The sequence below is a fragment of the Mandrillus leucophaeus genome, unplaced genomic scaffold (assembly GCF_000951045.1).
Source record: "Mandrillus leucophaeus isolate KB7577 unplaced genomic scaffold, Mleu.le_1.0 Scaffold123, whole genome shotgun sequence".
Lineage (NCBI taxonomy): Eukaryota > Metazoa > Chordata > Mammalia > Primates > Cercopithecidae > Mandrillus > Mandrillus leucophaeus.
The window spans coordinates 4,416,090-4,441,374 of record NW_012100654.1 but is presented as its reverse complement, the minus strand read 5'-3'; the positions used below and the strand labels follow the sequence as shown (position 1 = coordinate 4,441,374).

The following is a 25,285-nucleotide window of genomic DNA, read 5'->3' as shown; positions in this document are numbered from 1 at the left end:
TGGGCTGCTGCAATCCTGTCATTTCTTCCACTGACCTGGTTGCATTGCTGGTCTGCACAAATAAATCAGGGTTAGTGGGTTATCCTTGCACGTCCTCTTTACCTGTCTTTATCACCACCTGAGCTGGTCCTGAGACTGATAGATGTGGAAGCTTTCTCTTTTAGTGGTGTATATGAGTTCAGTTAAGACTGTGATCAAGACAGCCCCTGGCAGTTAAAGGAGCCTCCTCCCTATTCCTTCGAGACACCTGCATAAGAGGAGAGACTAGGTGGTCAGCAACACCTGTGATCACCTCAAGCTCAGCGCAGACTCCAAACTCCCATTCCTTGTCATCTCCCCAAACCTGCCCTTCCTCTTATATCTCCAATCATGTGAAAAACATCACTTTCCATCTAGAGTCCTTGACTCTACCCTCTTCATCACTGTAATCTTCATTAGCTTAGGAATTATTTGATTGAATGTTTACCGAGTGCCCGCATCTGCGAGGCACCATGTTTAGGCACTGGAGATAGAAAGATAACTAAGAAAAGGATCCAGTTCACAAAGAGCACTGAGCCCAGTGTGAGAGACAGACATGCAAACAAACAACTGCAATGCAACATGAACCATGATATAGTGAAGGTATGTGTATGGCAAAAGAGGGAGAGGGAAAGGTTAAGGACAAACCCAGCTGGTCCCTATGTCCTCCTGACTTTACTTCCAAAATAGCTCCTCAATCCCTACTCTTCATTCTGGCCTCCTCTTTTTGTTCAGCTCTTGTCTTTTGACTAAGCTTTTAATACAGCCTCCTAACTAGACCTAGGCTCCCCACTCCATGCTTCCTCCACACCCCTCCAGACTTATCTTCCTCAAAACTAGGTCTGTTCTGCATACATGCCAGGTCGAACATACACCCATTACATAGTTCTATCTGGCATAGCCTGTCCCTCAATTTTCCATATTTCACCTACTGATCACCTGCTCATCCCCACATATCACATCATCTGTGTTTTAGTAAGTGCCTAGTGAGTACCTAGCCAGTGATAGGACATGGCAGATGTTTCTTGAAAGTGAATGAATGTAACTGAACTTGTCCATATAAACTTTTGCAAATACCATGGGAAAATTACAGCTTTGCAAAAGAGAATTTCCCTCTTTCTCTGATCATCTGATTTAAAAAGATTTGAACAACCCCCCTTGGTTAATTTTATGTGAGGTTTGTCTACATTCCCACAATTGTCAGCATAACCAAGTCAAAGAAGCCTACTCTTGTTCTGCAATAGTGTGGGCACCATCAACAACAATTAGCCAGGTGGGCTCCTAGTCTGTCACATCAGCTTGGCCAAGGAACTTTTACATTGCCCATCATGTGACTTTGCCAGCTGTTATTCACATGGGACTGTTCCCATGGCTGGAAAGGGACTTTTCATGATCTTACCTAGGCTGTCACTTTCATGGCTTGAGAAGGAGGATATGGTGTATGCTGAAAATAGGGAACACTCTGCTCCAGGTAGCTACCTTGAATCCTGGTGGTCAGCTAAAATCTCACTGAGTGTGGAGGGAAAGGCTTCTTGAAGGCTTATAGATAACTTGTGTCTGAAAAATTATAGATTATAACAAATAGCCTATAGCACTGGGTGTCTTACTAAATTTTGCTTAGCTTAAATTAGGTTCCCAGAGATGTCTGGGAGAATAAGGATACATACATAAAATCAAGTGATGACTGATCCAAAAAAAGGTTTTCATCTTTAGAAAGTATTTTATGTCAACATATATTAGCATCTGCTTTTCATGAAATTTTGAGGACACTAGTGAGCTAAGAAGAAAAGCTGCTTGTGCTCTGTAATAGGAGATGAGGAACACAATGAGCTGGGATCAGCTGAATAGAGTAGATATGATTGTCAGACACCAAAAGTCAGACTTCTGGGTCCTTTGTTCATTGCCAGGCTCTGGGCTTCCTGACATCGTAGAACCAAAACCCTCATTGCATCTAGGACTTCAAAAGAGTTTGCTGATGCTTTGTTAGAAAATTCCACAATGATGAAAGAATTGAGGAGTGGGCATTTATTCTCTGAGCATTGGAAACCCTAATGTATTCCTCAGCCTTCCACTTAGGTCCTTTTGTCCTTCAGCAATTTTATTATTTGCTTTTCCAGGAAATGCCAAACAAGACCCAGAAAAGGTTGCTGAAGCCATAATTGATGCCATTGAAGACTTTGTCCAGAAAGGATCAGCCAAGTCTGTGAAAAAAGTTAAAGTTGTTATCTTTCTGCCTCAAGTACTGGATGTGTTTTATGCCATCATGAAGAAAAGAGAAGGGACTCAGGTTTCTTCCCAACAGTCTATGATGTCTAAACTTGCATGTGAGTTGTTTGCTTTTATGAAATGCATGTTCCTAACGTTGATGTCACATGGGAAATACCTAATCTTCCTTTTCTTTTTAGCATTTTTGCGCATTTCAAAGCAATCTCCCAAAAAAGAGAATCATTTGGTTTTGGAAAAGAAAACAGAATCAGCAACTTTTCGGGTGTGTGGCGAAAATGTCACGTGTGTGGAACAAACTATCTCCTGGCTGCAAGACCTGATTGAAAAAGAACAGTGTCCTTACACCAGTGAAGATGAGTACATCAAATACTTTGATGAAAAGGAGTATCAGAAGTTGAAAGAGCTGCAGGAGAAGTTAAATATTAACATTTTCCTGGACAATAAGAGACCTTTGATTAAGGTTTTGGGAATTAGCAGAGATGTGATGCAGGCTAGAGATGAAATTGAGGCAATGATCAAGAGAGTTCGACTGGCCAAAGAAGAGGAATCCCGGGCAGACTGTATCAGTGAGTTTATAGAATGGCAGTATAATGACAATAACATTTTTTATCGTTTTGACAAAATAACCAATCTGAAATTAGAGGATGCAAGAAGAGAAAAGAAAAAAACTATTGATGTCAAAATTAATCATCAGCACTACACAGTGAACTTGAACACATACACTGCCACAGATGCAAAGGGCCTCAGTTCATCTGTTCAGCGCCTTGTGAAATCCGAAGGTGAGTTAAACATTCATACTTGTCATCTACTATTTCACACCTACTTTGGGCATAACACTATTTTGTACATACATCAGAATTTCAAATAGGAAAAAACTCATGTAACACTAATGAAATAAACTAGAAAATATGGCCTCTGAGCTTAAAGTGCTTACGTTATGGCCAGGAAAACCCAGAACAGATGTACCCAAAAGCCTGAAGATGACTATCTTCTTGGTAACAATAGTCAAATCTCACCTTTGTTCCCATCTTTACAGTTTATAAGCTTCCGAAAGCCAGTTGTGCTGAGGAGGTAATAGCTGCATCAATTAGGGGAAGGAAAACCATAGGCTTAAAGGAAAAGTGATGGCCCAAGGTTTTCTAGAACAAAAGGGCAAAGGGAAAAACAGAAAGGAAAGCCTGGTCAGAGGGTGGACCCTCTCTGTGTCTGACTGATAATCCAGGGAGGATCGGGAGCCTGTAGGAACTTCTCCCAGAAGTCACCTCTACCGAGAGCAAAAGGTTCCTTGACGCACATGACAGGAAGCAGGCTTCAGATTCTCTGAACAGATCTACTCTCCAAGAAGGGAATGCCTGTCTTGTGTAGGCAGCCATTCCCACCTTCGAACCAGATTAAGTCCCCCTTGAAAACAAGTAAATTAGCTTCCATTACACCATTACACCATATTTATCTCTTGTGAGATCAGTGTGAACAGATTCCTAACACTCTGAGCAACCCTTGGAAAATAATACATCACATATAGTATTCTGCTTAGCAGAGGAGGAGACAGAGCTGTCACCACAGCCTATCACATAGCAAAATCTGCCACCCAACTGCCTCTTAAAGATGCTATGAAGAATAATGAAAAAATAGATGTGGAGTGCCTGTGGTGGTGATGGTGAGGAGTTCTGGCAAAAATCCATGCATAAACAAAACAGCAACTACTTAGAACACTGTAGGGAAATAATTTATTGTTAGATTGTGACTATTAGAGATTGGACCGAAAACACAGATGAGTTATACTGCACCAACAGTTCTCAAATCGTAGTATGATCCAAACTTAGGAGGCAGACACACAGGCTCTGCTCCTCAGAGGTGCTGATTCGGTTGATCTGTGGCTTTCCTTTTATTTTGGTTTAACAAGCATTCCAGTTGGTTCTCATGTAGGTTGTCTGTCGTTCATGCTTTGAAAAGCGTTCTCCTAGAAAGATAAGGAACTTTTTGAATGCTTAGGATTGGAAGATAGTAACACAAGAACACAGATACTAAATTTTCCAGAGTGTACCGGGGATGTACGAGGGCATCCTCAAATGTCTCCTTTGCAGTTGACATCCCTGCACACTGGAGTGATATGAAGCAGCAGAATTTCTGTGTGGTGGAGCTGCAGCCTAGTGATCCTGAGTACAACACGGTGGCAAGCAAGTTTAATCAGACTTGCGCACACTTCAGAATAGAGAAGGTAAGCCTTCTGCTGAAATGTGGTTTCTGAATGGTGGAAATAAGTTCTCTCATGGTCCTATATAAAATGCATTTTCATTCACTTCCTATCACATTTTTTAACCCAGAATTAGAATTTTTATGGTAATTAGTAGATTCTAGATTCTACTCATGTGACTATAATTACTGAGGCATTAAGATTCTTGTGTCAGTGATTACAATATTCAGTTGTAATATGATAGAACACTAAAGACATAGATTTACTTTGTGAAGCAAGCTAATACAAATTCAAAGATATGGCTTTAAAATTGGATTTGATAACTAGCAAATTCCACAGAGAGCCATGTAGAGGTTCCTCCTCAGATCAGGACCATGTTACTCTGCCCCACTATTCACAGGTCAACAGTGCTTCCTTGATAAAGCCAGCAGCCCTTTCCTTATTTATCATCATTGTTTTGGGCAGGTGAGTGTGATGATTCGTGCCTGTAGTCCCAGCTGTTGGGAGGCTGAGGTGGAAGGATTGCATGAGCCCAGGAGTTTGAGGCCAGTCTGGGTAACATAGCGCAATCCTGCTCTCAAATAAAAACAACTGATTATTTTGGCATCTTCTTCCATTTTTAAACATTATTGATACTGCTCTTTGAAATTATATTTTTCCTTGACTTTCTCTAGCAATATTATTATGAGTTTTCTTTTCCTTGACCAATTTTCTTTTCATTATCGCAGGTACTGTTTCTCTTCCAAACCCCTAATTCTAGCTTTATTCACGCCACTTATGCTTAAAGGGTCTTTTGTCTCTGTACCTCACCAGGGAATATTTTTACCCTTCTTGGATTCAACTATTAGTTCAATGTCCATAGCTCCCAAATCAACATTACCAACCTGGGTCTTTGACTCAAATTCTAGGACATACTCCCAGTGGCCTAAAAAATCTCCACTTGAGGCCGGGTGCAGTGGCTCACGCCAGTAATCCCAGCACTTTGGGAGGCCGAGGCCGGTGGATCACGAGGTCAGGGGTTCAAGACCACCCTGGCGAAGATGGTGAAACTGCGTCTCTACTAAAACTACAAAAATTAGCTGGGCACGTTGGCAGGCGCCCGTAATCCCACCTACTCGGGAGGCTGAGGCACGAGAATCGCTTGAACATGGGTGGTAGAGATTGCAGTGAGCCGAAATCATGCCACTGCACTCTAGTCTGGTTGCCAGAGTGACTCCATCTCAAAAAGAAAAAAAAAATCTCCACTTGAATATCTAACTGCAAAATCAACTTCTCTAAAATCTAATGCATCATATGTATGTAATTCTCTTTCCCTTTCCTTCCTCTTTTCTGTTTTTGGTTCTGCCACTTTCTGAGTAAAGCCAGAGATCTTTGATCCGCCATAACAAGTCTGCCAGGAAGACCTGCATTTTCTTTCTTTGCAAATTTTTCTTACTCTCTATTTGAACTGCCAACACTGTTTATTCATGTAGTTAAGCACATAATGATTCAAAAAGATTCAAAGTGCTCTGCAAAGATGTAGACTATACCTTCAGATAAAGTAAATAGACAAAGAAAATGGATAAAGAGAAAAGAATGGCAGGAAAAATAAGATAATACAGAGGTACTACTAGTTCTCAGAAATATATAACATGAGGTTACCAATTTGTCTCTGAGTTTCCTAGCAGACTAAGCAAGAAGTAAACATTCAGCTACAAGACTCATAATGTCCATAAATGAAAAAGAAAACCATTTGATAAGGAGGTTCACAGCTCCTCACAATACTGAGACTGACTCCTGAGAGGTTTCTCTTGTGGATCAAGTACTAGAGAATATCCTCAACATCATCCTCACAATAAATTCCGCATCAACTTTTACACCACTGTCTTTTATAATGTAAAACTGGTTGAACAAAATCGATGCCTGATTGAATGAAAACAATTCTGTGAGGCACCAAGACAATGTGATTCAAGTACACAACTCTATCATGGTCTATTTCTGAGATAACAAGTAAGTCTCACTCCAAGTACCAATTACTACTAACTGGTAGTGGCTGACTGGCACATTGTGATGAGATGCTAAGTTTAGATTGAGCAAGAATGAATGTTCTGGTTGACCAGCAATATCTATAGTGGGCCCTATGGATGCCTGCTGCATATTGGCAGACCTTGGCCAGAGAATTGATTTCAACACTTTTTTACAGTGAAACCTTTTTTTTTTTTTTCAATAAAATCTTATGTGAAATCCCAGTGTATGAACCAGATAAAAGCAGGGGTGTCAGTAGTACTTAAGGCACCTCCAGGGAGGTCCCTAGAATTGTGAAAATAACATGAAAAATGGGTGGTCTTTCATCCTCTATGACTATTAAGTCTTATGATTAAGGTTTTTAATATCCATAAGCCTTCCACTTAGATTCAACAATTTTGCCACTTTTGCTTTCTCTGCCTGTCTGTTTTTGCTGAAGCATTTGAAGGTAAGTTGCAGACATCATGATACTCCTATTTTAGCAAGTATCTCCCAATTAAAGACATTCTCCTAAATTATGACAATGCCATTATCCCAATTAAAAACTTAACATTAATTCAGTAATATCCAATATACAGTCCATATTCTTTCCCCCTCCCCCACCCCGAAACAGAGTCTTGCTCTTTCACCCAGGCTGGAGTGCAGTGACGTGATCTTGGCTCACTGCAACCTCTGCCTCCTGGTCGCAAGCAATTCTCCTGCCTCAGCCTCCTGAGTAGCTGAGATTACAGGTGCCCACCACCACACCTGGCTAATTTTTTGTGTGTGTTTTTAGTAGAGATAGGGTTTCACCATGTTGGCCAGGCTGGTCTCAAACTCCTCACCTCAAGTGATCCCTCCGCCTCGGCCTCCCAAAGTGTTGGGATTACCGGCGTGAGCCACCACGTCTGGCCCCAGTCCATATTCTAATTTTTCCAGTTGTTCAAAAAAATCTCTTATAACTCCCCCTCCCCCACCCCAGTCTGAGTTCACACACTGTTTGGACATAATGTCTCCTTTGTGTCTTCTAATATAGAATAGTACTCTTGCATTTAAAAAAGTATTTTTCATGACACTGAATTTTTTAGAGTTTAAGCCAATTGTGTTGTAGAATGTATCACATTCTGGATCTGTCATGCCTTGATTTTTGTGGAAGAATCCATGCCAGTTTTATAGATTCTAGACTTATCTGATTCTTGGTAATATCATTTATTTCTCTATCCTCTTTATTTCTGGTAAGCTGAGTTAGGTTGAAAGATTTGAATAAATTCAGATAAATATTTTTTGCAAGAATACTTCATAGGTGATACATCACATCAGGAACCTCAGATGGTAAGGCCATCCCACTATTAATGATGCTAAGTTTGATCGCTAGTCAAGTTGGTGACCACCATATCTCTCCACTGGAATCAGTAGATTATCTGTAGGATGATACTTCGTCAGCATATGAGTATCCTGTTCCCCAACAACCTTGTACTGATTGATTTTCACTTCCATTGATGATCCTTGCCTGAATCCATCATTACACTGGAGGTTGCAGGATGGTGATTTTCTAATTCTGTCATTCCTTCTATATATGTTATTTGGCATTTTTTTAAAGAATAAATGTTCTTTTTTTTTCCTGATTTTGAAAAAAAATCAGTATGTTATATTTAATTACAGTGATTATTCTGTTAGATGTACAAATTATCCTACATTTGGCTGGCAGGAAGTTGACTCCCATGTCTTTTAATGACCCCATTTATCTTTGAGCATTTCTTTACTTTTTGCCATGAGATTTGTCTTGCTCACCCTGTACTTTCCTTGTCTCATGCCTGGAATCAGACATTTTTCTAAGAAGCCCTGTTACCTTTTAGTGGGGAATGGTAGTGAGAAACCAAGAGTTGTGTGTTGTGTGTGTTCACTGCTATTGAGGTGTTGTTGCTTCCAGGGTCTTTTGTGGCTAGAGCTAAGAAAATCGTGAAGTCGTATTTATGTTTTCTTTTTTTTTTTTTTTTTTTGAGGCAAAGGTGTGCTCTGTCATTCCAGCTGTAGTGCATCGGCGTGATCACAGCTTACTGCAGCTTCCAACTCCTGGGCTCAAGCAATCCCCACCACTCAGACTCTAGAGTAGCTGGGGCTACAGGCACATGCCACCACACCTTTTTCTGTGTGTATGTGGAGATGGAGTCTGTGTTATCCAGGCTGGTTTCAAACTTTTGACTTCAAAAGTGCTGGGATTCACCCACCTCAGTCTCTCAAAGTGTCAGGATTACAAGTGTGAGCCACAGCACCCAGCCATATTCATGTTTTCAATTGAAATTTAATGTTGAAACATTTTTTCTTAATATCTTAATATTTTATGTCATTTTGTGTACAATAGAGATTTTGGCTTTTAATAATAGTACATTCTTACTTGTTTCATCCTATAGAATACATAAAATTGTTTCAAAATTATCATACCAAAATTATTATTAGCAATATTAAAATAGCTATGCCAGCTTTCTTTTGGTTATTGTTAGCATGTTATGGTATATCTTTTCGCATTCTTTTTCTTTTAATCTTTTAATAACTGTATATTTAAGATGTATCTCTTGGTAGCAACATATACTTGAGTTTTGCTTTTTCATCATCCAGTCTGACAATCTTTATCTTTAACTGGAGTACTTAATCTTACTTACTGTACTTACTGATATGTTTGGGTTTAAATGTACCATATTAATCTTTGTTTTCTATTTGTAATATCTATTCTTTGTTCTTTTTTTATCTTTTCCTGGTTTCTTTTGTATTATTTCTATTTCATTTTCACCTCTATTATGTTGTTGGTTATACATTCTAATTCTTTCATTGCTTATCCTAGAGACTATAACATGCATCCTTGACTTACTGAACTGTAATGTAAATTAGTACATCCATCATTCCCCAGACAATGCAAAGACCTTTGAATACTTTAAACCTTATTTATCTCTCTTTTGCTTTTTGTATTGCTTTTAACATGCATTTTAATTCTATTTATATTTGAAACCCAATGAAACATTTTTGTTTACATTTATTTACATGTACCAACATATTTATCATTTATTTCCAGAGTCCTTCAATTCTTCCTATATTTCCACGCTTCCATCTGGGATAATTTTTCATCTAGATGTAGTATTTCTTCCAATGTAGATCTGGTAGTGATGAATTCTCTCAGTTTTTATTTATCTGAAAATATCTTTATTTCTCTTTCATTCTTTGAAGGATATTTTTACTGGGCATAGAATTTTAGATGGCAATTATTTTCTTTCAGCACTTTGAAGAGATTATTGTCTTCTATGTTACCGTTTCACCGTACTTCCCTTCTCTCTGCAATCTTAGCTCATCAAATCTTTGATGCCTTCAGATAGACTTTTCTCCCTCTCTAGCTCTTCTAGTAGTTGTTGATGAGAGGTTGGTCTGATAAAAGTAATCTACCCTGGCTAGACATCTGCTGCTAATAATAAACCTACTAAATAAAGTTTAAGATTTATTTCTAATTTTTTTTTTTTTTTTTTTGAGACGGAGTCTCGCTCTGTCGCCCAGGCTAGACTGCAGTGGCCGGATCTCAGCTCACTGCAAGCTCCGCCTCCCAGGTTTACACCATTCTCCTGCCTCAGCCTCCCGAGTAGCTGGGACTACAGGCGCCCGCCACCTCACCCGGCTAGTTTTTTGTATTTTTTAGTAAAGACGGGGTTTCACCATGTTAGCCAGGATGATCTCGATCTCCTGACCTTGTGATCCACCCATGTCGGCCTCCCAAAGTGCTGGGATTACAGGCTTGAGCCACCGCGCCCGGCTATTTCTAATTTTTTTATCTTAGAATTTATCCCATGAAAAATATAGAATCGGATTACTATATTCAAAAATTACTTGACATAATTATTTTAAAATTTTTTAAAGGGTAAGAAACAACCTTTTTAAATTTAAGAATTAGCAGACTAAGAAATTGAGAATTATTTCAAAACTCAAAAAATGTTGAAGGATTTAAAAATGAGTGAGATAAAATTTAAGGTAAATGAAATAAAATGAATGTAGGCATTTTGAAGATTAGAAATTTAGCCGTAGATAAAGAATACAAAGGAAAAATAATTTTAAAATCATAAACCAGATCAACAAAATTTATGCTAATGCTGAGACTTTGAATTAGAGTGCAAAAATTGTATCTTAATTAAAAAGAGAAAACCCAAAACTGGAAAAAAAAAAAGAACCAGATGATGGCAGGTAATAGTGTTAAGCCTGAGAGTTCTCCAAAATGGAAAACATTCTGATAACATGGGCAATATGGAACCTTTACCTTGTGCCTTTCCATGAGGGACTTTGGCCACCTTTATCCACCCCTCAGTCTTCCCAGGACAGCTTTATGAAACTGCTACTACTTGGTGATTAGGGAAGTTTAGAAGTAGAACTGCAACCCAGGACCCAAGCAGTTTCCAGCACCGCCCTGGAGGCCACTGCCTAAAGAGATGGTGAAAGCATGGCCACTTTGGTCTACAACATTCAAGATTCGGGCTCCACTTTTCCAACTGGACCAGAGATTTTCATTAGTTAATTTCATTCTTGCCTAGATACTCTGTTGCTTCTCTTACTGTAAGTACATAACTAGGTCAACCAGTATCCCAGAAGGACTAAGGTGGTGAGAGGCAGAGTGCAAAGCAAGGTGGACACGGCAACAGGAGCAGTCATTAGAGTACATGTAAAAAGCAGGAGTTGCAGAAGTTGGGCCAGCGGAATTCATGTCATGAGTACTTAAAATCCTAAACCTTGTTTGCGCTCATGCGGTACATAGATGTTAAAAATTAAACCAACATTCTTCTCATTGCCTGGTTTTATGAAACACTGGATCTAAAAAGATTTCTGAATGCAGAAAGCTGCCATCTGGCATTGGATTTTCTGTTTAGTGTGCTTTTATTTATGAAACATAGTGATCATGTTTCATTTGCTGTATATTGGCAAGTGCTCTTGGAACTGGCAGAATATTTTTCTTTATTAATTTGCAGATTGAGAGGATCCAGAATCCAGATCTCTGGAATAGCTACCAGGCAAAGAAAAAAACCATGGATGCCAAGAATGGCCAGACAATGAACGAGAAGCAACTCTTCCATGGGACAGATGCCGGCTCCGTGCCATACGTCAATCGAAATGGCTTTAATCGCAGCTATGCTGGAAAGAATGGTAAGGAAGCGAGTGATCTGGCTGCTTGGAATGAGGCATCAGCCATGAGAGCCTGAGTTGGCCGGGACCATGTGGATTCATTGCGGTCCCCCATCATTGATGGCCATGTTGCAGCCCGAGTTTCAGGGTAGGACTCACTGTATTTCATCCCAAAGGGGACTGACTGGCCCTTCTAGGCAGAAAAATTGATGATTAAAAGTGAAAAGCACAGAAAAAAAAATTTTAAGAGAGGCTTTAGAAATAACATTATTTAACAGATTGGGCCAACATATCAAATTTTACATTAAATTGAAATCCTTAAAAATGGTTTTTCTTTTCACAGCTGTGGCATATGGAAAGGGGACCTATTTTGCTGTCAATGCCAATTATTCTGCCAATGATACATACTCCAGACCAGATGCAAATGGGAGAAAGCATATGTATTATGTGCGAGTGCTTACTGGAATCTATACACACGGAAATCAATCATTAATTGTGCCTCCTTCAAAGAACCCTCAAAATCCTACTGACCTGTATGACACTGTCACAGATAATGTGCAATATCCAAATTTATTTGTGGTATTTTATGACTACCAAGCATACCCAGAGTACCTTATTACTTTTAGAAGATAATGTTTTGGTATCCTTCTCACAAAATATTATCCATTTGTACATATCTAGTTGTAAAAAAAGTTTTAGGTTTTTTTATTCCTCTTAACAGATTTTTCCTAATATCCAAGGATCATTCTTTGTCACTGAAGTCAGTCTTTCTTCAGCTTCTCTTTCGTAATGGAAATGAACTTATCTTGAGACCTAATAACTTGGAGAATTTAAATGAGATAATGCAGTTGCAACTGTGTGTCCACAAGTATGGACATCAAATCTGTGGGAAAAGAACAGGTTTGTATTTTCAGGAAGGAGAGAATAACAATCTTACAGACAGAGGGCACAGCTAAGCACAGCTGCCACTGCGGGAGACAGCCGGCCCCATGTCAGGATGCCATAGTGCTGTGGGGAGCACAGTATTACCAAGTGGGTAGGGCTTCTGTCTTCTCTGGGAGCAGGGATGGTATCTTAGTCATATTGTTTTCCTTGGGATGAGGTCTGTGCCTGATGTACAATGGATACTCCATAAATGTTTGATAAACCAATGAAGAACGAAAAAAAGCCTAGTCAGGCTCCTATCCAAAGTAGGAACTATCTCTTTAACATTCTAACATTCTTGACTTACTGTCACTTTACCTCAAATTGAACAGATTCCATGATGGGAACTTCATTCTCCCCAAACTAGCCAGTGACATGTGGGACAGCTCTGGCCAGGGCTCTGGGACTGCAGTGTACTTTCCCTGCATGGTCCAGGAGCTGTGATGTGGCTGTGGTCTGGGGGAATCCTGCCCCATGGAGTTGCGCCGCACAACCCTGGCTCCAGTTGCCAGAAGGCTCTTTTTAATGTTGAACCAAAATGTGCCTTCTTCTTTTTTTTTTTTTTTGAGACAGAGTTTCACTCTTGTTGCCCAGGCTGGAGCGCAATGGCGTGATCTCGGCTCACTGCAGCCTCCGCCTCCCAGGTTCAAGCGATTCTCCTGTCTCAGCCTCCCAAGTAGCTGGGATTACAGGCATGTGCCAACACACCTGGCTAATTTTGTATTTTTAGTAGAGATGAGGTTTCTCCATGTTGGCCAGGCTGGTCTTGAACTCCCAACCTCAGGTAATCCGCCCGCCTCAGCCTCCCAAACTGCTGGGATTACAGGTGTGAGCCACCGCGGCCGGCCAGTGTGCCTTCTTATAGTGTCTACTCATTGGTCTTTGTTCTGCCCAGTGATAACAATGGGATAACGCCTACTACACAACTTCACTGTGAAACCCTTCTCCTGTGCTGAGATTAAACAAACTCTAAGATTATAAAATAGTATATTTTCCTTGATAGCCTAGCTTTTGATGTCTTATGTATAAATAAACCAAAGGAAGTGAGCAGTCATATTGCTAATCTGCTAACTCATATCTATTGAATGATAAAGTTTTAAAAGTTTCCCCAGGTAAGTTTAAGATTCAAACACCATCTATTGAGCATGTAGATTGTGTGCCAGGTAGTAAAATAGGTGCTTTCACACACATTGTCTCAACTCCTCAAACAATCCTGTGAGGTAAGAATTCTCTCTGTATTTGAAACTTGAGGAAACATGCTCAGAGTGCAAGAAGCTTCCTTGCCTGAGATCACCTAAGCAGGAACCCTCAGAGCCAGCAACTGAATCTTGGTCCCTGTGATGTCAAGTCCACTGCTCTTCCCACTGCAGAACATGGCCTCTAGATTAATGCCACTGATTCAGGAACATCTCCGACAGTCTTGAAATACCCCTATCTTCCCTTGTTGTTTTTTTCCTTCTGGCTTCTTCTATTATAGTCTCTTTATTTGAAACTCTGTAGGCCAAGGCCAGAGCCGATACCGACACGGAGCCAGTGCAGATAGCACATCAGATGCTAGGGGTCGCTGGGAGGATTAAGGGATTTAATCTGCTAGAAACACCTGTACTTGAAGTGGAGGAGGTTAGGCGGCCACAGTTGCTGCTTCATTAACATAGAGGTTTTGGATTTTTTTCTCTTGTGGTTTGTTTTTTAAGTGGATTGGCAGACTCCTTATTGCTTAAGAGTGGCTTTCTAGGCAGGCCACTGGCATCTGAATTCATCATTGACAATAAATGTAAGAAATTGGAATAAAAAAGATTCGCTGTTATTTGCTTTTGTTCTCCAATGGTTTGGTTAACTCAGGGTAAGGCTGAGTATCAGGGTATATCGCACCGAAGAATAACAATCCATTCAGTAATGTTATAGTTATCCTCAATCTAAACATGTTAACTGTCATTTTCCTCCTTTTCAAATAAAATACTGGAAAACTGTCATTTAATGGTAAACATTTTTATCTTAAAGGGCAAATATGGGGGGGGCTTAATGATAAACACAGACCACTGCTGATAATAATAATAATTTTAAACCACAACTAAGTATGACAGCATGAAGGGATGCTCAGTGTATTAATATTTGGCTGAAAATTACAGGAAGGGGCATGATACAGCCATAGTTCAGTGAATCTGAAGGGCTTATTGACCCCAGCAAGTAGCCCCGGCTGAAACAAGTGCACTTTGCACCTGTGATAGGTCTTGGTTGTTTACTCTAGGGTCAGAAATTCTCTTTTTTGGTATTTGGATCACCTGAGGTGTTTGCTGAACCTCCAAGCTCTGGCCTCGTCCCAAAGGAGTCAGATTCTCTAGCACTAGAGTGGTTCCCAGGAATCTGCATTTTGGGCAAGCACCTCAAATAATTCTGGTATCTCTGACACCCAGAGCCACTATAAAATGTTCATGGACCTCAGGCACTTTTGCCATTGTGGGCCCTTTATTGCATAAAAAAATTAAATACAATTTGCAACTGCATTGACATGAACACAAATGAAGTCGAGGCTGGATTATATATTTTGTTCCTGATTTTAAAAGAAACTAAAAATCTTTGTGGCCTCCTAAAAGATTCGTGGGCCCTAGCCATTGTCTACTGCACCTAATGGATAAGGCAGCCTGCTGCTGCTCCCTTGATTCTGTGACATTAGGGGGAAGGCTGAGTTTTTATTTATTTTTTATTCTTTTAAGGATAGAGGTTTTACTATGTTGCATGAATTGGGCTCAAGCAATCTCCCTGGCTCAGCTGGGATTACAGGCACATTCGGCTGGGTTTGTATTCTTTGGCGCCCAGGCTGGAGTTCAATGGTGTGATCTCGGCTCAACGCAACCTCCGCCTACTGGGGAGGCTGAGGCAGGCAGATCACGTGGTCAGGAGTTTGAGACCAGCATGGCCAATATGGTGAAACACCGTCTCTACTAAAAAAAAAAAAAAAAAAAAAAAATACAAAAATTAGCTGGGCATGGTGGTGTGCACCTGTAATTCCAGCTACGCCTCAAGCGATTCTTCTGCCTCAGCCTCCCGAGTAGCTGGTACTGCAGGCGTGTGCCACCACACCTGGCTAATTTTGCATTTTTAGTAGAGACGGGGTTTCACCATGTTGGCCAGGCTGGTCTCAAACTCCTGACCTCAGGTGATCTGCCCGCCTTGGCCTCCCAAAGTGCTGGGATTACATGTGTAAGCCACGGCACCCAGCTGAGGTTCTCTTTAATCAATGATTTCACTTGCTCAGTCAGCTTACCTGTGAAATGCAGGATGAAAAGGGACACAGCTACCGTGGTGGCTGACAGCCCCCCTTTCACTCTCTTTTCTCACATCATTCTCTGCAGATAGTCAGAACCTCTTGCTGCCTTACGGTCTCTATGAAATCAGGAAATTATCCCCCATAATCTGTTTCATACCATAGAAATCCATGCACAACAATGTGTTAACTCTTCTCCCAGGTCTCAGCATCTCAAATATTTAACTCTAATTGAATTAAATGTTTTGTCTCAAAATGCCTTGTAAACTTTCCTGACCCCAACCTACACTAAAAAATACATTTTATATCAGGCCCAATACATACACAGATGTAACTGAAAAGTTTTATGAGATATACTTACCCTGAAATATTTTTCATGAAAGGTTTCCTGAAATAATAGAGTATTCCAATTCAGTGAAATTATTTATTCCATTTAAAAACAGAAAACAAAAAACGCTGGTGTCTGTAATCCCAGCACTTTGGGAGGCTGAGGCAGGCAGATCACGTGGTCAGGAGTTCGAGACCAGCATGGCCAATATGGTGAAACCCCATCTTTACTAAAAAAAAAAAAAACAAAAATTAGCTGGGCATGGTGGTGTGCACCTGTAATTCCAGCTACTCAGGAGGCTGAGAGAATCGCTTGAACCCGGGTGGCAGAGGTTGCAGTGAGCGGAGATCGGGCCACTGCACTGTTGCATGGGCGACAGAGCGACACTCCACCTCAAAACAAAAAACCAAAACAGAACAAAAAAACAAAAAACGCTGGTCTCACCTGCTACAATGATTTTATAATAGGTCACTATCTGCAGTTTGAAAAAGTGGTCAAAGGAGTAGCAAGCATAAAAAGTAAAATATCTGTAGTAAATGATGTCTATTTCTGCAATAGGAATATACCAAGAATAACAGCTACCTTATCTTTGGCCACATTCTCTGTCCCAATGTACTTGATGAGGTATTGTCAATAAGGTCTCATTTTTATTATTCACTCATTCAAATATTTAATAAGCACCTACTACATGCTGGGCACTGATTGTGGCTCTGCAAATAACAGCAATAATCAAAGTCCCTACCCTTAAGGAGTTACATTTTGGTTGGGAGAGATGCTAATGAAATTCATAGGTAAATACATAGTGGTCAGATGGAGATAAGTGCCACAGAAGGACTCTTTTCAGACCCTTCTTTCCCTGGGCATGCTTATGTAACAACACCCTTCTTCCCTCCATGAAAACACATACTTTCTTTGGATTTACTGATACTCTTTACCTCGAGGACAGTAGGATAGCCAGCTATTAGTTCAACTCAAAGGTGACTTTGCCTATCTTTTCTGTTGTGTATTTGTTTCATGCATGGTTACCCAGAGATCAACATGCTTTTCTAATTTCTAAATTCCTTCTTAGACAGTGATGGTGATTAATTATCCCTGGATCTTGCAAATGTAATGAGAGTGGGATCAATTTCACTGAGCTAAGTCTTTAGTCACTGTTTGGGGATTTTGAGTCCTTTTTAGTCCCAGGATTGGTGTTCCTAGATGTCCAAGTTCCTTGCCTGAAGAGGCCTCATACTGAACCCACAACTACTTTTCTCCTGATTGGTATCCTGCTCTGAATGACAGGGGTTATCCAGTGAGAATTCTGTAGCTGTTACAAGTGAGATCACCTCAGAGCAAGGCTAGATTCCAGACCCAGTGGATCCATTAGACCAGAGGCTGACAAAGCTTTTCGGTAAAGGAACAGATAGTGAATATTTTTTCTGGGCCACACACTCTCTGTCACTACTCAACACCGCCGTCGTAATCCTGAAGACATCGTAGACAATATGTAAATGAATTGCATGGCTGTGTTCTAGTAAAACTTTATTTGCAAAAGTAAGCAGCAGGCTGGTCCCTGGTTGAGGCTGAGGAAGACATTACTTCCTGCTGGAAATACTTGGGACTTACATTTGAGACAAGCTGAAAGTATGGGATGAGGGAGGAACAAAAGCTTACAAACAAAGAGCAGCCAGTTTGGCCAAAGAGGAATATGCATGAAAGAAAGTGGCAACAGATTGTGCACATGTACCCTAGAACTTAAAAAAAAAAAAAAAAAAAAAGAAGGTGGCAACAGACTGAAATGTAATTCGGTAAGGACAAATACATTTACAAACGTGCAAACTGACCTTTTGCTGGTTCATCTTTATTTTACAGTCACACTACTTAAAAATACATATTTAAAAAATATTATTTTAAAAGTCATCTTCCACTGGAATCACAAACTTCTTCCTTGTATCAAAAGTTGTGCCACTATCCTGGTTACTTGTGGATTCACCAAGCAGTCCAGCAAGTCGTCCGTAGAAATGAATGTTTGAGAAGGAGTCGTAGTAGCATTTGAGGCAATCTGTTCCTTAATTGCCTTTTCACTGTTCATTATTTGTTGTCTCTTGGCACAATGCAGTTTTCCAAAGTGTTCTCCATCCTTGTCAACAAAGTCTTTCCCATCACTTCCAAATATGCCTCCTCTTTCTGAAAGTGGTTCTTCGGACCTCTGTGCCACAGGTACCAGATCAGGGCCAAAGGGACTTGCTGCCTCCGGTTTGCCTGTTCCTGTGGTCAAGTTCTGGCTACCTGTTTGGCCCACCTCCATGTGGCTGTACACATTTAATTCTTCCTTTTTCATGCGCTCTCCATCTGTTCTCGGTGCTTGGATTTCTACCACCTTAGATGTTCTGCAACGATCAAAAAATGCAGAAACAGCTGCATTTAAGTAGCAACAGTTCACTGCATGGGACGTTTCCTCAACCTAAGGGAAAAGAAAAACCCTTTAAAATGGTTACATACATTTAGTTACATTGGAAAACAAAAGTCCTAGTCAGGGCTGGTTTACCACAGGAAACTTAACTGCCATGATGAAGACCAGAAGCCGCCTACCTCAGTGGGGTTTAACCAGGCTCTGGTATTTTGTGGATTCTCTGCAGTTTTCAGGGCACACACAAGCATACGAGTGATTGCCTCTTCTACCCGGGCCAGGTGATCCTCTTCCTGAATTAAAAAAAACACACTTTTAACTTTTGTTAAGTCTCATGGCTTTTTAAGAGAGAATAAAGTCTCTTTTAATTTCATCTTCTGTTCTCTCATTAATACAAGTTTTGTTATAGAAGGAATGAATATGCTATTGGTAGAACCACAATTTTAGTGTATTTACTATCACCTGCCATCTAGAAGAGTTGCAGAATATTTCACCAAATTTAAGTATGTTTTCTATCTATAAGACACGGCCTTAAGTATCAATCACCTTATGATATTTTCTCCAATCTTTTCCATTATTTGACATGTTTAAAGTTTTTTTTAAAGTACCACATACAGAGGAATAATCCCTACAGAGTCTGACAAGCAAATTATTTCAGAGATGGAAGAAAAATTACAATAAACATGCTTGGCTACAAGAATGAGATGGCTATCCATCTAAACATGGCTTTCTTAAGACAGAGTAAGCATAAGGTATAGCATTAATGAGGAACTGCATTAAAATCAACAACTTCTGTTTACCAAAAAACACCACAAAGGAAAAAAAACAAACTAGATGCCTGTAACATATATAACTGATAAAATATTAATGTGTAGAATAAAGAATCTACACATACCAATAAGAGAAATGAGCAAATTTTTAAAAATGGGCAAAAGACACAATGACCAGCACTTTTAAAAGGAGCAATCAGATGACTAATAAACATATGAAGATATGTTTAGCCTCCAGGGAAGTGCAAATTGAGAAACCCATGAAATTGGCAAAAAGGGGCCTGATGGTTCCACGTGGGACACTGAGAGACAAAAGTCTTATACACTAATGGGAAAGCAAATTGATAGAGACATTTGGAAAACATGGGTGGCATTATCTCGTAAACTTGAGTATTGTATACCCTACGGACCAGCAATACCACTCCGAGATTTATGCACAGTCTAGAGAAACTCTTGCACATGTGTGCCAGGAAACATGTATAAGAATATTCTGTTCACAGAAGCAAAAAATTGAACACCAAATCATCCATCAATAGAACAATGAATAATGTATAAATTATTATAAATATAAATTATTGATATATATACATATATTAATATATGAATAGTAATTGAAATAGCAGCATGAATATTAATAATGAATAAATTATGGAGTACCTTAACACAGTATTATATCACAGTGAAAATGAATGAACAGCTTACATGTGACAGCACAAATGAATCTTAGAAACACAATATTGAACTTAAAAAGGCAAATCTCCATGATGAGATACCACTTCACACTAGGACAGCGCTAATAAAAAAAAGACAGATATTAACAGGTGTTGGTGAGGATGCAGAGAAATCAGAATCTTCATACATTGCTGGTGGGAATGTAAAATGGTGCTTCAGAAACCTGGGAGTTCCTCAAAAGGTTAAACACAGAGTTACCATATGTAATGATTAATTTTGAGTCAAGTTGGCTAGACTATAGTGCTCAGTTGTTTGGTCAAACAGTAATCTGGATGTTGCTGTGAAGATATCTTGAAGATATTACTAGCATTTACAATCAACTGACTTTATGTAAAGGAGATTACACTCAATAATGTGCGTGGTCCTCATCCAATTAGTTGAAGTCCTTAAGAGCAAAAACTGAGATGTCTTAGAGAAAAAAATTCTGCCTCAACACTGTAATAGAAGTCCTATGTGAGTTTCCAGCCTGCCAGCCTGCCCTACAAATTTCAGACATGCCAGCCCCCACAATCAAGTAAGCCCATTCCTTAAAGTAAATCTCAATCTCTTGTTCTCTATATAAGTACAGACATTTCTATGTATTATATAGACATCTACATTTACGGACATGTAGATATCATGTAAAGATATCTATCTACATATATACTCATAGGAATGGAATTGCTGGATCATATGGTATATCAGAGTTCCTCAGAAAAATAGAACCAACAGAAGATGTAGCCAGATAACCAGATACAGATATAACATAAAACATTAGATTCATTATATACCGTAAGATTTAGCCATGCTATAGCATGCATCAGTATTTCACTCCTTGTGATATTTGAAAAATATTCCATTATACACATATACCACATTTTATCCACTTATCAGATGACTGATATTTGAGTTGTGTCACTTTGGGCTATTATGAATACTACTACTGTGAACATTCATGTAGAAGTTTTTGTGTGGACCTACATTTTCATTTTTCTTGGGTATACACCTAGGAATGGAATTGCTGGGTCACATGGTGTATCAGTCAAGGTTCTCCAAAGAAAGAGAACCAATGAAAAAAATATATATGTGTGCATATGTGTACAGAGATAAGACAGATGGATAGATGGACAGATAATGTGACAAAACTTTTTTGTTTAAACAAGAGAATGAGAAGAGTGAACAGAATACATAGGGAAGGGATTGGGAAGAACACAGCACCACTCGAACAGGGCTAAAATCTCTACTCTTTTCCAAATATGTTATTCATGAAAGCAATATCAGAACCTGGAGTTAACTTGAGTTATATAAGTATGGTAGGCTCTAAAACCTAAGAGCTTTTTGGAGCTAAATTTGGCAAAAAGAAGGAATTATTGTCCAATGTTGAAGAGACAATGATAAAAGCAACATATGACAGAGAAAGATAGGATTATGTAACTCCAATTGTACATTCCAGTTTTTCAATAAAGAATGAGTGGCCTTCAAACAGAATTATACAGAAAGATGTTGAAGAAGGAACTGGAGGTCTGGTTTGGTGAAGGACAGAAATCATCCACTTGAAATCAGCATGAAGTTCTTAGCTACCACACTTCTAAGTATGGAGTCTGTTTATACTCAATGATACTAATCCTTTGGAAAATTATAGAAAAGATTACTAAATAGTATATAATGAGCCTTTTAAAAACACTGTGGTGAAGTCATTCATGTTACTGAAGCCACGTAAATTCAAATCTAAATAAAATATGAACAAACACTATCCTATGGTAAATTAAAAAACAGTATATCACAACCAAGTGGTATTTGCTCCAGAAATTAAGGATGAATCAATATTAGGCAACCAATTGATATAATTTATTGCACTACCAAATGTTTACTAAAGAAGAATATTATGTAATCTTCTTTATCAATTCAACAACATTCAATACCTTTTCCTGATTTTAAAAAACAAAAAGTAATGAAATAGAAATTGATGGATACTTAATATGATAAAATACATACAACTCAGCCCCAAATCTAGCATTTCATAGTCAGGAACAAGGCAAGGATGCCCACTATCTCCACTATTATTAATGAACTGGATGGATTAGCCAATGTAATCAGACCAAATCTCCACCCCCACCCCACAATTATAGGCAAACAAATTAGAAAGGAAGAAGAAAAACTATCTTAATTTTCAGGTAATCTGAGAGATACCTGAAAATCCCAGAAAGTCAGTATAAAACTACCACAAAATAAAATAATTCAAATTAACACAAAAATCAATAGCTATCATATACACTAATAATATCCACTTAGAAGACAGAATGGAAGAGAAAACCTTACCCTAGCAGCAAAAAAAGATGAAATATGGCAGTCCTTCCTTACCTGCAGTTTTGCTTTCTACGGTTTCAGTTACCCATGGGTAATCTCAGTCAGAAAATATTAAATGAAAAAATCCAGAAATAAACAATTTATAAGCTTTAAATTTCATGCAATTCTGAGTAGTGTGATGAAATCTCCCACCATTCCACTCTACACAGTACACATTACCTGCCTCTGAGTCACTCAGTAGTTAGCTCAGTGATCAGATCACTGTCGTGGTATTTGCAGGGCCTATATTCAAGGAACCCTTATTTTACTTGATAATGGCCCCACAGTACAAGAGTTGTGATGCTGGCAATTTGGATATGCCAAAGACAAGGCGTAAAGTGCTTCCTTTAAGTGAAAAGGTGAAAGTTCTCGACTTAAGGAGAGAAAAAACCAGCATGCTGAGGTTACTAAGGTCTATGGTAACAAATCTTCTATCTACAAAACTGCGAAGAGAAAAAATTATGGTAGCTTTGCTATCACACCTCAGACTGCAAAAGCTGCAGCCACAGTGCATAAGTGCTTAGTTAAAATGGATTAAGTTTGCATCTTAGTTAAGACATTACATTTGTAGGTGGAAGGCATGAACAGAAAAGTGTTGACTGATCACAATCGGGTTTGGTAATATTCAGGGTTTCAGTAATCCACTGGGGTTCTTGGAATATATCCCTCAAGGATAAGGAGATACTACTGTGTTTAGGAATAAACATTTAAAAGAAATGTGCAAAGCTTATGTGAGGAAAACTTTAAAACACAGCTGTAAAAACAAACAAAAAAACCTGGACTTGGATACGTGGAAAGGTACCTAATTTGTGGACAGGACAATTCAAAATCATAAGGCTCAGATAAAATTTAATATGGATTAAAAAATCAATAGGTTTTGGTTTTTTTTTTCTGATGCTAGACAAGCTGATTTTAAAGAACACATAAAAAAAACAGAGGCAAGAATAGCCAGGAAAACCCTGCAAAAAAAAGCAATGGTTAGTCCTACTGATTTTAAAACGTAAGACCTCACTAAATAAATAGGAAGAAAGACCAGTGGACAAAATAGACCCACATACGTTCAGATATCTAGTATATGATGAAACAGACATTTCAAATCATAAGGGAAAACAGACTAAAATAAATGATGGTCCTGACAATCCTATTATCATTTTGGAAAAGATAAAATTAGATCTCAACCTTATACTATATCCTAGTGAAAAACTTCCAAATGGATAAGAGATCTAAATGCAAAAAACATGAAACAATCTAAATTCTAACATAAAACATTGGTGAATTCCTTTATGACCTGGAAAAGGTCATATGACCTTGGTTTCTAATTATCACTCAAAAACAATAAAGTTCAACAACAGATTTTGTTGGTGAGGCTGTGGAGGAAACAAGCACTTTCATTTACTACTAATGGAAATGGAAAATGGCACAATCACAATGAAGCTGAATTTGGCAAAACCTAACAAAATTAAAGATACATTTACCCTATGACATGGCAAATCCAGTGTTAAGATCTTCCCCAAAGACACACTTCAACAAATACAAAACAACATATGCACAAGGTTATTCAGTGGCATTATTTGTAATTACAAAAGACTGGAAACAATGCAAACATCTATCCTTAAAGGAACTAATTAACAGTAGAGCACTCATATAATGAAGTACTAGACAGTGGTTGAAGAAAAATATGAATGTTTCTCTTTACTATTATGTAGTGAAATTCAGGATATTATTGTTGAAAAAAGCAAGGTGTGGAACACTATGGTTTATTACTTTCTGTGGAATAAAGGATAGAAAATAAAAAATATATTTGAATAAGTATATAAATAAGTAAGTATACAAAGATGTATTTATATGCTTATGCACTTTGTACATATAAGACTGTTTACATACTTATTTACATATATAAATATACGTATTCATTTACTTAATTTTATATATAGATATATGTTTACAAGAAACACTGAAAATGATAAACCAGAAACGAATAAAAATGGATCTCTATCAAGGTTGGGAAAAATGGAGTGGATGGAACAGGGATGAAAGGCAGACTTCCCTGAGTATAACTTTTAATATAGTTTTGACAAGTTAAACGTTCTACATATTCAAAATATTAAATTAGATCAAAATTTTAAAAAAGTAAATCCTAAAATTGAAAACGGAAACAAATGAACTTAACTAAATATCCAATTAGTAAAATAACCATAAATGAAAAGAAGTCCTTCACAATGACTCCTGAATAAAGGACTTTGTATCTATCCCTCTTAGTAATAGATACAGTCTAATAATAAAAAGAATTGCAAATAAATTTTAATTTTTACTGGCAAGTTTTATGGTTAGTAGTAATATTTCTATTTGAATTTTGGAAATATAAATTTGACATCTTTTTTTTTTTTTTTGAGACGGAGTGTTGCTCTGTCACCGGGCTGGAGTGCAACGGCGCGATCTCGGCTCACTGCAACCTCCGCCTCCTGGGTTCAAGTGATTTCCCTGCCTCAGCCTCCTGACTAGCTGGGACTACAGGCACGTGCCACCATGCCCGGCTAATTTTTTGTAGTTTTTTTTAGTAGAGATGGGGTTTCACCATGTTGTCCAGGATGGTCTCGATCGCCTCACCTTGTGATATGCCCGCCTCAGCCTCCCAAAGTGCAGAGATTACAGGTGTGAGCCACCGCGCCCAGCCTAATTGACATCTTAAAAAATATATTGCTGGATACAGCAAACAAATAAGTATATTGCTGGGTTTTTTTTTTGTTGTTTTTTTTTGTTTTTTTTGAGACGGAGACTCGCTCTGTTGCCAGGCCAGAGTGCAGTGACTTGATCTCGGCTCACTGCAACCTCCATCTCCTGGGTTCAAGTGATTCTCCAGCCTCAACCTCCTGAATAGCTGGGATTACAGGTGTGCCACCATGCCCAGTTAATTTTTGTATTTTTAGTAGAGATGGGGTTTCACCATGTTGGCCAGGATGGTCTTGATCTTTTGACCTCA

The 25,285-nt window shown here is 38.8% G+C and overlaps 2 protein-coding genes across 2 annotated transcripts in view; one reads left to right on the top strand and one right to left on the bottom strand.

Annotated features, from left to right (window-relative positions):
- PARP14 (poly (ADP-ribose) polymerase family, member 14) overlaps window positions 1-14,466 on the top strand; it is a 51,219-nt gene extending 36,753 nt beyond the window's left edge. Inside the window, exons 13-17 of the mRNA XM_011971561.1 lie at window positions 2,136-2,342; window positions 2,424-3,023; window positions 4,329-4,462; window positions 11,416-11,590; window positions 11,913-14,466. Coding sequence (XP_011826951.1) covers window positions 2,136-2,342; window positions 2,424-3,023; window positions 4,329-4,462; window positions 11,416-11,590; window positions 11,913-12,202 — 1,406 coding nt within the window. The 3' untranslated portion in view covers window positions 12,203-14,466. The remainder of the gene's footprint in view (window positions 1-2,135; window positions 2,343-2,423; window positions 3,024-4,328; window positions 4,463-11,415; window positions 11,591-11,912) is intronic.
- Window positions 14,467-17,908: 3,442 nt separating this feature from the next.
- Window positions 17,909-25,285, bottom strand: part of HSPBAP1 (HSPB (heat shock 27kDa) associated protein 1) — a 47,918-nt gene continuing 40,541 nt past the window's right edge. Inside the window, exons 7-8 of the mRNA XM_011971559.1 lie at window positions 18,661-18,771; window positions 17,909-18,532 (exon numbers count right to left, since the gene is read on the bottom strand). Of these exons, the coding sequence (XP_011826949.1) occupies window positions 18,002-18,532; window positions 18,661-18,771 (642 nt within the window). The 3' untranslated portion in view covers window positions 17,909-18,001. The remainder of the gene's footprint in view (window positions 18,533-18,660; window positions 18,772-25,285) is intronic.